The sequence below is a fragment of the Lemur catta genome, chromosome 26 (genome assembly GCF_020740605.2).
Source record: "Lemur catta isolate mLemCat1 chromosome 26, mLemCat1.pri, whole genome shotgun sequence".
Classification (NCBI taxonomy): domain Eukaryota; kingdom Metazoa; phylum Chordata; class Mammalia; order Primates; family Lemuridae; genus Lemur; species Lemur catta.
The window spans coordinates 4827136-4839643 of NC_059153.1; the positions used below are offsets into that span (position 1 = coordinate 4827136).

Sequence of the window (12508 nt, forward strand, 5' to 3'; positions counted from 1 at the left end):
CCATTAAACATAAATATATCAGGCATAGATGAAAAAATTATTTTCTTTAGAGCTCTCTTTTAAAAACAACACACACAAAAAAGCCAATTATTTGCTAAGGCCTGATTCCCTCAATTCTCTTTTTTAAAAAATCAGGATCAAGTTTTAGTGCAAGGAATGATAAGATCTGGAAGGTGCTTTGGGAATTGGCGCCAGCCTGTTTCCTCAGCCTCAGAGCCTCACAGCGCTCTCCTCCTACCCTCAGGTTTAACGGTTCATCCACACTGAACTGCACATTTCCACCGTTTTCCATAGTTTCTCTTCTCTGGGTCTTTGCACATGTTCCTCTTGGCACTGCAGGGCAGAGTTAGAATCTGTGACTAAGTAAACTATGCGCATCTTTCCAATCTCAGCGTGGAGTCTCTCCCTGTGTGTGTAACCTAGAGCTCACCAGACCTCGTTTCTTTCCAGGAGTTTGTCCTGCCTTAGGGCTCACCATGGTTTAGTGTCTCTTGTCCCCATCAGCTGAAAGCTCCTTGTGGGCAGGGACTAGGTCTCATTCACGGTGTTTTCTCTAGTATTTAGCAAAGTACTTTACATATAATTAGCACTTACTCAGTCTGCATAGAATGAATGTATTATAACAGCAAACCTACTTGCAGAGACTGTCTAAAATGCCACAGCTGGGGGTGGGCCGGGGTTAACTGCAAGCAGACAGCAGAATCTGCCAAGTTGGGTGTCTCAAGTAGAGGTGACAAGCAAGCAGGGATTGAGTGGGAGCTGGGCTTCCTGCCTGCAAAGGCCATGACCGCGATGGAATGGACTCGCACACGGCAGAAAGCACCATCCCATAACTGAAGAAGGTGACAGCTGAATGAGGCGAACATCTTTTAAATTGTAACGTTTCCAGGTTCTCTGTCATAGCAGAACGTCACTGGCAGTCCACAGACACTGTCTCCAAAATGACAATTAATAACCAAGATAGCAATTCTAGCCTCTGTCAAGGAGAACCATCTGACTCAGGGGCTGCAAGGAATTTATTTAACAAGAAAGAACTTTAATAAGTGCCTATAATTTTATATTTATTAATTTTTTGAGAAAATGGTGCTATCCAAATCTGGTTGAACAAAAGAAGTACTAAATCTCTTTAATGAATCTGGACATCAAATTCCAAGGCAGTATGATTTTTGAAAGTTTCAGTTGTTTTCAAAGAAATATCAAACTACTTCTTTTATTGGCCTTGGCTACCTATAGTGTATAAGAATCACCTAGGTCAGACTAATCTTAAATATGTCTTAAGAAATTAAATTTCTAGACTTGATTTCTGACCTCCAGCTAATACTTATATTTTCAAATCCAAACAATTCAGGAGTTTTCAAAGGATTTTATAAAATTTAACATTTTTAAAAAACATTGTGAGGACTTTTGGTTTCCGGTTTAGCACGTAGGAGTTTAGAAGTTGTCACTCTGTAATAAGTAAAAAGCTGAACACACTGAACAATGAACGACTCTTCTTGGATCTGGCAAAGTGAAGCTATAGCGCAAACCGCTGCCCTAGAACTGGAGAGGGAAATGTAAATACACAACTTACCAGCGCGGAAATCCACCAGCACAAACTCCTCTGAACCAGTGTGCGGAAGGAAAACACAAACTTTCATTTACGAATTACCAAAGGCTTCGTGTAGGCAAGTCTGAGACATGAAAACTCCAGGGGGACCAATCCTAGGGGGGCCCCCACCCTCTGGTGAGTTTTACCTCCAAGAGCTGGGCCACTCTCTCGCAGAGAGTATCAGAGGCAAAACCCCCTCCTGCTTCTAGCAGGGGGACGATAAAAGGATCGACTTTGAAATGCGGGGGAGAATTCTGTTTGTCCTAACAAGGTCTGCTTTCAGGACAAACCACTCTGGCAGAACCTAACCCGCTGGGGTTTCATCAGAGCCTAACAGACCCGGGGAATGGAAATGCCCAAGTCTGCCCAGCTCTGGCCTCAAGCTCCCAGAAGTTCACAGTCTAGGGACACAGGGTCACCTGAAGAGTCCCGTCTACTCACAGGGCTCCTCGCTTCTTCCCACTCCTGAGGGTTCATTTTCCACAGTTCCCGTCACCCAGTAGGTCGAGCCCACCTTTCAGCCAATCACAAGGAGGACTAAAGCGCAAAAACAAGCTTGAAACAACCGAACAAGCATCAGAACCAGAGCCGAACATAACAGGAATGTTGGGATTATCAGACCAGAAATTTTTTAAAATTATAAACCATACGTTAAGGGCTTTAATGAAGATGTCAGGCAGCTAGCAAGGGGCCTCTGAGAGACTCTCCTAGGGACAAAAGTGGGTGCTTTTCCTTGGTGCGCCTCAAGCAATTGCCCCACCCGGAAAGAAGGACAAGGGTGGGGCCCCACCGGAATCCTGCCCTGAGCAGCCGCCACACCTGGGGAGGGAGGAAGCCCTGCTCATCCGCAGAAGCACACAAGGGATCCCACCCTCAGGCCAGGCCGCCCAGGCACGATGGGGCTTGGACAGTGACCGAGAGGAACCCAAGGCTAATTATAATGTCATTAACTGTCCATCACAGCGGTTCAGTGGTGACGCATGAACCATGAGGAGGGCCCAATGCAGACTCTATAAAACAGGACCTTAGAGCATAATTGGAGCCCCTTTTGTTAGGAAAGAGGGGACTGCTCGCTGTTCTTCGGTGAAGGTACCTTGCTCTTCCTCTGTAAACCTTCATCTTGCTCGTGCTCTGCAAATCTAGCTTGTCCTTCCTCAACAAGCTTTGTCTCACGCTTGCCTTGCTTTGGATGTGTCTGGTCGTTCTCGGGCCAGGAGCACACCAAGAACCGAGAACAGACGAGATCACCGACCCTGAACCCGACAGAAAGCTCCCAGACGGCTGAACACGCGGAGGTTCCCGGAGGGTGGCACCCCCAGGGAGGACAGGAAGGCTCTGGGCCCTCTCCCCATACCTCGACCTACACATCTGCGTCTTTTGTAATGTCCTTTATAATAAACCGGTCACTGTGAGTGAGTGTTGCCCTGAGTTCTGTGCGGCACTCCAGCAAACCAACCGAACCCCAGGAGTGGGTTGTGGGAACCCCCACCTTGAAGCCAGTTGGTCAGAAGTTCTGGAAGCCCCAACTTGCGACTGGTGTCTAAGGGAAGGGCAGTCTTGGGGACTGACTGATCCCTCAGCCTGGGGGAGCTGACACTGTAGTGTCAGAACTGGACTGTCCACTGCAGAACTGACTGCTGACTTGCTGGCTGGCTGTTTCTTGAATACAAATTGCCAACTACAGACAAATTCATAGCCTCAGCTTTGTTCTAAAAAGCACTTTCAAAGGGATTATAACCTTTTTAGTCCTTTTCAAAAATTCCTACCAACACTTCAACAACTTCTTTTATATATATATATATAATTTCAGAATATTACAAGGGTACAAATGTTTAGGCTACTGGCTACTTCCAGTCTGTCTTTCCTTGCTTCAATCCGTGTACACAGAACAGTATTAGGGCACAAGTGGTACTATGTTGCCATTATCAATTTATTTTTCTGTCTCTTGAACAGGGAAGTATGCATACGACATACACAAAATAAAGGTTTCCTCTGATACACGGTTCTGAAATATATCTGTCACTAATGAAGAGTAGTAAAATATGCTGCCCCCAAATATGCCGTTTTGTCATAGGAATTCTTCTGGGCTGAAGGCAACTGAGAAGCAGCAGATATGGGAGAAGGTCTCCGCCTTCCCCCTATTTGCCTGAAAGCAGGACATAGATGTGCAAAGATACTCCCTTGCCCCCCTCTCTCGGGAGGACGAGGTTAATCACTGGAGACAGCCCTAGAGACTTACCAGCCTGGAGACTGAGCCAAAGGACTCTACGTAACTAACCCAGCCCTTCTGTGCCACCGGTTCTCCTCATAGATCTACCTACATAAGCTCAGGTTCTGATCACCCCTTTGAGTTCCTCATCTCTGGATGCACCCATGTGTTAACACACGCTATTCGTGTTAATAAACTTGTGTTTTCTCTTGATCTGTCTTCTGTCAGTCTAACCTACGAGGCCCCAGCCAATGAGGCTGAGATGAGTAGAGGGACACAGTTTCTCGTTCCAGCACTTATGTGCAGATGACTGCCCTTGTCAAGGCCTGACGCGTCATCAGCCCTAGAAATGAACTAGATCTGCCCGATCTGCTTAAGACCAAAGTCACTGCCTGAATGCCCTTCCCCTGGAGACTAAAATCCAGCTCTGTTTCTTCACTTTTTTGTCTCCCCTTAGATTTCAGAGAAATTCTCATTTCTAGTATTTAGCCCTTCCTGCTTCCCAGAGCTGCTGGGACATGCCTGAAAACCTGCTAGACACAAACTCTGAGGAAGGAGGATTCAAAACAAATCAGGGCAGTTCATTATTTGCTGTGAAAATGACTTTGCTTCATGAGGGCCTTTGCCACTGATCCCTGAGTCTACCTGGAAAAGGGACTACCAACGCTTTGTGGTTGGAAATGGTTAGATATCGGAATAAAAATAGATAAATTTAAAACAGCAGGAAGAAACTTTTTTTTCCCCCATAGGACTCATGACCTCCTCTGTTTTGCTTTTTGGAAAGTGAAAAGTATTCCATTAGAAGAAGACTCAATGCACCCATAAAAATAGAACTTCCATTAGATTCTGAATAGCTAACATTCCACAGGAGGTATGCACGAGTACCACTCTGCCAAAACCAGCATCAAAAGGAGGAACACAAGGAACATTCCTTCTTTAGAATTCAAGTAGTTATTTTATCTGGGAACTGACTGGCTAAGTGGCTTCCAATATTCCCAATGAGTACTTCATTGATATCGTCAAGACCATATTTTCTTAATTGTATTTGAAATGTGCATTCTTCTAAGTCTACTTACTTTTCCTTTTTGTAGATTATCACCACAGCAATTACCCAATTTTGTGGAATTATATACTTATGTATCTGTTTATGTTCTTCTTTTAGTCGTTGAAAATATATACTTTTAACCTTTGTTTTCCAGTTGTCTCTAAAGCTGGATGCTTCATTGGCTTGTGTTTAACCAGCTTATTAATCTCATTTACTGGCAGAGCATTTTGATGAAAACTGCTGGTAACTCTCCTCTTGAGCTTTAAATTCTAAAGAACAATTGCAAAGACTCTGAGGTCTTCATTCTACAAGCAGATTCAGTTGCCTCATGTTGCATATTTCAAACGACTACAGTTTATATGCAAACTTTCACCCTCAGATGTCTCTTCACTTTGGTTTCAGAGACATTAATAACACAAACGAATCATTGCTATAGGCATGATCCACTACAGTTGAAAATCTTATTTTGTTTTCATGAGAACTGCTTTCTTTGTATGTTCTTCACCAATTATTATGCTCAATTTTTTTTTAAAAATGGTGCATGAAAAATAAATATGATTCTTATCATTCCCTTAATTTAGGAAGAAATCTATAAAATTTGCAATGTGGATATAAATAACTCGATGACTATGGGAAACTGGAGTAATAGAAGGATTTGACTCAACACTGAAGTGCTCCTTGCAGCTGAAGGGGATCAGAATATGCCACTTCAAAAGACGCCACTTTGGCATAAGGATCATTTTGAGCTATAGGTCACTGAGAATCAACAGATGCAGAAATAATTCTCTGCCCTCCCCTTATCTGTCTAAAAGCAGGGTATAAATTTCCCTTTGAAGAAGGTTATGCACAAAAATATTAATAAAGATTGTGTGCTTTTTCTCCTGTTAGTCTTTCTTTTGTTTAATTTTCATGCTCCCAGACACTGAACACAAAAGGGTAGAGAAAAAGGTTTCCCTCCCTGACAGAGCTGTGATCTAACCCAGTTCTAAATGATATTACTTAAATAATGAGAACTAGCAAAAGTGTTTTTAGTCCAGCATTCATCATAGCATGAAGGATACCCCGGTTTATAACATATCTTGATTTGCATAGCAAAGGAGATCTGACAAATTAAATCTATTGAAAATAATATAGCATCAGGTCTGATTCTCAAAGAAAAGAGGTTAGATGCATTTCTCCCACTAAATACAGCAAGAAAAAAAGCCCTGTGCTCCAATTCCTGCCCTGCAGTAAGAAGATACCACCCAGGCATATTGATGGAGGCTGAGTGAGCAACCTGGGATTCCAACCCCACCTGTCAGTAGTAAGACGGCACCTCCTTACTCGAATATCAGAGAAGCCCTGCTAAAAAGACAATGTAATTAAATCCAGAGTCCCATAAAACAATACTCCAAATGTCCAGGATATAATCCAACTTATCAAGAACCAGGAAAACCTCAATTTGAATGAGAAGACAATCACCAGACAGCAATGCCAAGATGACTATGCTTTTGGAATTACCTGGCAAGAATTTTTAATCAGCCATAATAAAAAATGCTTCAGTGAGCATTTATAAACACACTTGAAAAAAACGAAAGAAACAGGAAATCGTGGCAAAGAAATAGAGGACATAAAGAACCAAAAGGAAACTATAAAACTAAAAAAAATAACAAAAATAAAACTCAATAGATTAGCTTGACAGTAGAATAATAAAAAAAGCAGCAAAGAATCAGATAGTTAGATTTGAAGACGGAACGTTATAAACCACCCAATCCAAATAACAGAAATCAAATAAATTAGGGGTAAAAACCCCCAGAGCTTCAGGCACCTATTGGACTGTAACAAAAGATCCAACGCTGATGTCATCAGAGTTCCAAAAGGAGAGGAGAGAGAAGGTGGGGCTGAAAAAGTATTCAAAGGAACAATGTCTAAAAATTTGCCAAGTTGGGCACACACAAACCTACGCATCCAGGAGGCTAAGTGAATTCAAAATAAGCAAACTCTGAGAAATCCAAGCCAACACACCTTATAGACAAAGGAAAAATCTTTAAGGCTGCCAGAGAGAGATAACACCTTACCTTTAGGGGAAAACCAATTCGAAGATTTCTCATCAAAAACCAAAAAATCCAGAAGGAAGTGGCCCACCATTGAAAGAAAAGAACTGTCAACTTATAATTCTATGTCTGGCAAAAATACACTGCAGAAATAAAGAGAAAAAATTAAGACATTCTCAGAAAACGGAAAACCAAAAACTCGTTGCTAGCATACCTACCCTAAAAGCATGGTTAAAAGAAGTTCAAGAAAGAAAATTATGAAAGAGGGGATCTTGGAACATCGGGAGGGAAGAACAAACAATGGAAAAGGTAAAAATAAGAACTCTGAGGAAAGACTGAAGAGGAAGCACTACTAGAACAAGAGAGCGGCACCAAACTGCGGCCGGGTGAGCAAGCCACGCGTGCACTAGCACCGCGGAGAGCAGTTGTGCAGCAGGACCCGCATGAGCAGAACCCGAGTCTCCACTTCACAGCACACACGTGGATCACCAATATGGCAGACATGCTTGGCTGCCTACACAGCAGGCAAAACGCCTCGTTTCTTTTTTTGTTTTGAGACAGGGTCTCATTCTGTCACCTGGGCTAGACTGTAGTGGCGCCATCCTAGCTCACTGCAGTGCAGCCTCCCCCTCTTAGGCTCAAGCGATCCTCCTGCCTCAGCCTCCAAGTAGCTGGGGCTACAGGCACGGGCCACCACACCCAGCTAACTTTTTTATTTTTTGTAGAGCCAGAGTCTCGCTATTGCAGGCTGCTCTCAAGCTCCTGGGCTCACGCAATCCTCCTGTCTTGGCCTCCCAAAGTGCTAGGATTGTAGGCAAGAGCCACTGCACACTGGCCTTCCCTTTTTCCTTAATAACAAAATCACAGTTTAGTTCTTCACTGGGTGTCATATGTTTCAGGGGAGGTCAGTTCCCTCACCAGACCTGCAGATGACATTGTGACTGGTCAATGCCAATTGTTGTAATTCCAATCCCTTTACCTGCTTTAGACATAGGCTCAAGAAGCAATTCTAAATCAGGATTCATTAACAGATAACCTCTGAGGGACTCTTGAGAAAGATTTTCTACCAGAATGAAAATTCATGCAGTAGAATGATTATTCCCCCTTTTCTGCCTTCGGAAGTCACTGTGATATCTGAAAATGAGGCAGTCAACTTCAGACCCTAAGGGGAGGCTGAGCATGCAGATAAACCCACATGTTACACATAACAGACAGAAAGATGGAAAAAACGTGGTTTCTTAATGATATCATCGAACGGCTGCATTGAACAAACCTAGTATTAACCTACCTTTAGACTCACATTATGTGAAATACTTTTTTCTTATTTATCCCAAATCTCTTCGTGATCATCATAGTAAAATGCTAGAGAGCAGTCTGTTATATAAATGTACTGTAATCATGCAACTATTTCTCTATAATTGAATCTACAAGTTGTTTTTTTCCTTTTCTTTTTTCCCAATAAAGGATGACGCAATGAGTATCTTTCGACATAAACATTCATCTGAATTTAGGATATACTTTCCGTGAATTTTGTTCCTAGAAGTAAAATTACTATGTCAAACGATATGAACATTTTTGTGTCTCTTGATAAATACAAAAATTATCAAATTGATTTCCAGAAAGTATGTTCTTATTAAACTCCCACCAGCCATCTGCATGTGGCCTGTTTCCTATCTCCCTGCCAACAACCATTCTTTTCCCTTCATTTTTGTTGATAGAACCTTGGTTTAAGTCTGGACTAGTTTTGATCCATCTTGGTAATCCCAGTTATTACCTTGAATCTTTTTTTTTTTTGAGACAGAGTCTTGCTCTGTTGCCCAGGCTAGAGTGCTGTGGCGTCAGCCTCGCTCACAGCAACCTCAGACTCCTGGGCTCAAGCGATCCTCCTGCCTCAGCCTCCCGGGTAGCTGGGACTACAGGCATGTGCCACCATGCCTGGCTAATTTTTTCTATATATATTTTAGTTGGCCAGATAATTTCTTCCTATTTTTTAGTAGAGACGGGGTCTCGCTCTTGCTCAGGCTGGTCTCGAACTCCTGACCTTGAGCGATCCACCCGCCTCGGCCTCCCAGAGTGCTAGGATTATAGGCGTGAGCCACCGCGCCTGGCCTGAATCTTATTTTATACAAGATAATAAATTATACATACTGTTAAAAATTCACTGGAAAATTCTGCTTATGTCAGACATTGTTGTCCCCCAAGGGAAAACTGCGAACTATTTATGACATCACAATGGACGATGCAAAGGGACCTATAACTGTTTTACTTTTGAAGGTTAATGTGAATTTTAAATAAAACATCGACGGGTAGTAAACTCCTTTCAAAAGAATTAGAGTTGAATGTTACTTAAAGAACATTTTAAAAATATTATGGGGGTCCCTAATTTAGAATGTACGATGAGAAAAAAATCATGTTTAATTCAAAACAGTTTTTAAATACATTACCAAGATAAATGAACACAAAGCGCATACTTACAAATCAAACACCAAGTAATGAAAGCCCTCTTCTGATATGCTGTCATGAAGTCGCACTAAAAGAAAAAAATAAAAGGAAAAAGAGAAGAAAGTTTGTGTTAATGTTGTAAATATACTAATGATCAACATTACACCAGATTTCCAATGAGCATCTGTCTCCCACCCACGGATGTCAGCAGGACACTGTATTCTGGCCTCTGATAACTCAGTGTGCTTTACGGAATGGCATGGGTACAAATGACAGACCTAAGGTGTGGGCTCTGGGTCTGATAATTATTAATTATGTGATCTTAAAAAAATTACTTAACTTGTAATGATATCCATACATATATTTCATTAAATGGTTGAGATTAAATGAGACAATAAAAGAAAATAAAAGTAAAATAATGCACATATTTCCAGGTAAATACTAAATAAATGTTGATGATCGTTATAATGTATATCCAAAGTGCCAGGTTCTAGCAATTCTTCCACCTCCTTGCTTTCCCCTTGACTATCAAGCTAATGCAAATCTCCACCAACTCATGCTTGATCACTACGACAGGCAGCAAGAGGGACCATTGTGAGTCCAGTAAATGGTCTCCCTGACTCTGCTCCACCTTTTGTCCAACAATTTCTACATGGCGTTCCCTGGCCAATCTGCCCAAACAGTTTTTATTATGTTATTTATTTACTCAAGTCACTGAAATTCATTTACCAACTCATTAGCCAAAAATGTACAGCGAGAAATTTTAATAAAATAATCTGCTAGTTCCTCAAATTAGTTTCTTTAAATTTTCAAACGAGCTAGACTTCCAATGGTAATTCTAAACTAAATCACACATGTAAAATTTACATACTGCTTTGTCTGCTATTTATTTTTGTAGAAGCTGCTCGGTCATCTCCTCCCAGTCATCCCCCCCCCAATGGCAAATTCTTCCCATTTATCCAAATTGACTAACGTGGTGGCTTGACCTTCACGAGGTAACAGAAGGCAGAGAAAGCAACAAAGTTTTAGGACACAGCTGCTTTCACAAAAGTCACAGGAGGATAATGATTTCTACTACAACCTGCCCTTAGTATGTTCCTCATGCAGCCATGATGCCCACGTGCAAAACATAAATTTACAAGAATATTTAGTTCATCACCCAAACTACAACCATCGATCTACAGAGGGAGTCTGTAGTACCCATGAAATCCCCAAGCTTGCAGACTTAATAGACTCTCCATTCTCTGTTATTCCAATTCCATTCTCATTGGGTCTTATCCGTGGCCCACTATTAAAATTTTTTCAAATCCCTCTCTAGAAATTTCCCCAAAGTGGAGAAAGAGAGACTTTTGCTTCACCATTAACTATAGATCATCATCTGTTAAATCTGGATTTTCTATTGTCATTAACATGAGGAGGAGGCCTACAGTGGAGGAAATTGAATTCAGTCTCAGACTGTCTACTCCATTTAGCTCTCGAGTGCATGAAACGTAAACACGCTGCAGTCTCTCCCTCCTTATTTTTTTTTCACCCTTGGTTTAGTTGATGCAGCATATTTTAACTTTATCAACTATACCTAATACCTTTCCTGTCTTCAGTACAGACTGTCCTTCTCAATACCACCAAACTGGAATCATCTTTTGTAAGCGTTCGCATCCCACGCAGAGATCTGGTACATAGCAGACAGTCTTTCATTAAGCCATTTTTGAACAAAAAATACCAGGTTTTGGATGGAAATTTTCACCAAAACTCAGTATACCTATATATGTCTGAAACGAAACTATTGACGTGTGAGCAATTCTCCCATCATTTTAATTGTGTGAAGAATATTCTTTAAGCTGCCAATATCAGAGATGCCTGCTACCTTTTTTTAAACTTATGCTGTTGCCGAATGCCAATGGCTCTGGCCTATAATCCACCCACTTTGGGAGGCCAAGGTGGGAGGATCACTTGAGGCCAGGAGTTTGAGACCAGCCTGGGCAACATAGCAAGACCCAGTCTCTACAAAATATAAAAAAAAAAAAAATTAGCCAGCCAGGCATGGTAGCACATGCCTGTAGCCCTACCTACTTGGCAGGCTGAGATGGGAGGACTGCTTGAGCCCAGGAGTTTGAGGTTACAGCGAGCTATGACCACACCACTGCACTCCAGCCTGGGTAACAAGGCAAGACCTTGTCTCTAAGGAAAATAAATAAATAAATAAATAAACATATGCTGCCTAAGAAAATCGAGAGTTTGGTTTGATTATGTTATCTTCTGCTCATGATCATTTAGCACAGTAAAGAGAGCCAGGTCATGGGTAATAATTCACTGGCTTTCTTGAATGACAGTCTCAGAGACACCTCACTGAGCAGCTATACACAGTCTGTATTTAAATGAGTTTAAGTGATGGTATGGCTACTTAAAGAACTCATGCAGTTATTCTGGAAAATAAGATGAGTTCCATGCTAGAAAAGTTCAAATGAAAAGTAAAATTCACAGTGTGAACAGGATGAAGCCATCACTACTTCCTTCCACTGTCTCTAGGTAAAAGCTTCAATAGGAAGTGGGATCTCAGGTGTTCAGAGTTGCTGAGCGAAGCGGAAGAGGCTATTTCTTGCACAACTGGAGAAGCAGCACTAATTTCTACTTATACTAGGAATGAAATGTTCTTAGTATAATTACCACTATCTTGCTAAGGCTAATTAATGTTAAATAATCATCATTCAGAAATGAATTATGTTTTGAACCAGAGTTGTTCAGATGCAAGCCTGAGAATCCAACATACGACACACAAAAGCATTTAACCACCAAGCATGTGATAATGGTCCAAGACAGACCAATGGCCAAGTCCACTCCTTTTGTGTCAAACAATTCCAAAATAATCTCTAATATGTCTAACCAGCCATTTGACCATGCGAGATTAATTCTCAATAAATGACGTTACTGATGTAAGAGAAAAAAAATCAGCATAATTTTTACTTGGAATTACTATGTACACATTTCCTTCCTTCCTTATGTCTCTCCCTACTCCCTTCCACTCTCTTTTTAAAATAAGAAACTGGAAAAACAGAACTACATGAAATCATCACAATTTTACTGATTGTATTAACAAAACAACATAATACAGTCTTCACAGAGACGTTCCACATGTTTATGGTTACTCTGAGGATAGGTTTGCTTCTTTTTAAAATTTTTAACTCTTTGTTATT

The 12508-nt window shown here is 41.3% G+C and overlaps 1 protein-coding gene across 7 annotated transcripts in view; it reads right to left on the minus strand.

Annotated features, from left to right (window-relative positions):
- The window catches only part of CAMK2D (calcium/calmodulin dependent protein kinase II delta), a 210055-nt gene that overhangs the window by 92740 nt on the left and 104807 nt on the right, over nt 1–12508 (minus strand). For all 7 annotated transcript variants that reach the window (XM_045537383.1, XM_045537384.1, XM_045537381.1 and 4 more), the window contains exon 4: nt 9351–9405. In XM_045537383.1, the coding sequence (XP_045393339.1) occupies nt 9351–9405 (55 nt within the window). The remainder of the gene's footprint in view (nt 1–9350; nt 9406–12508) is intronic.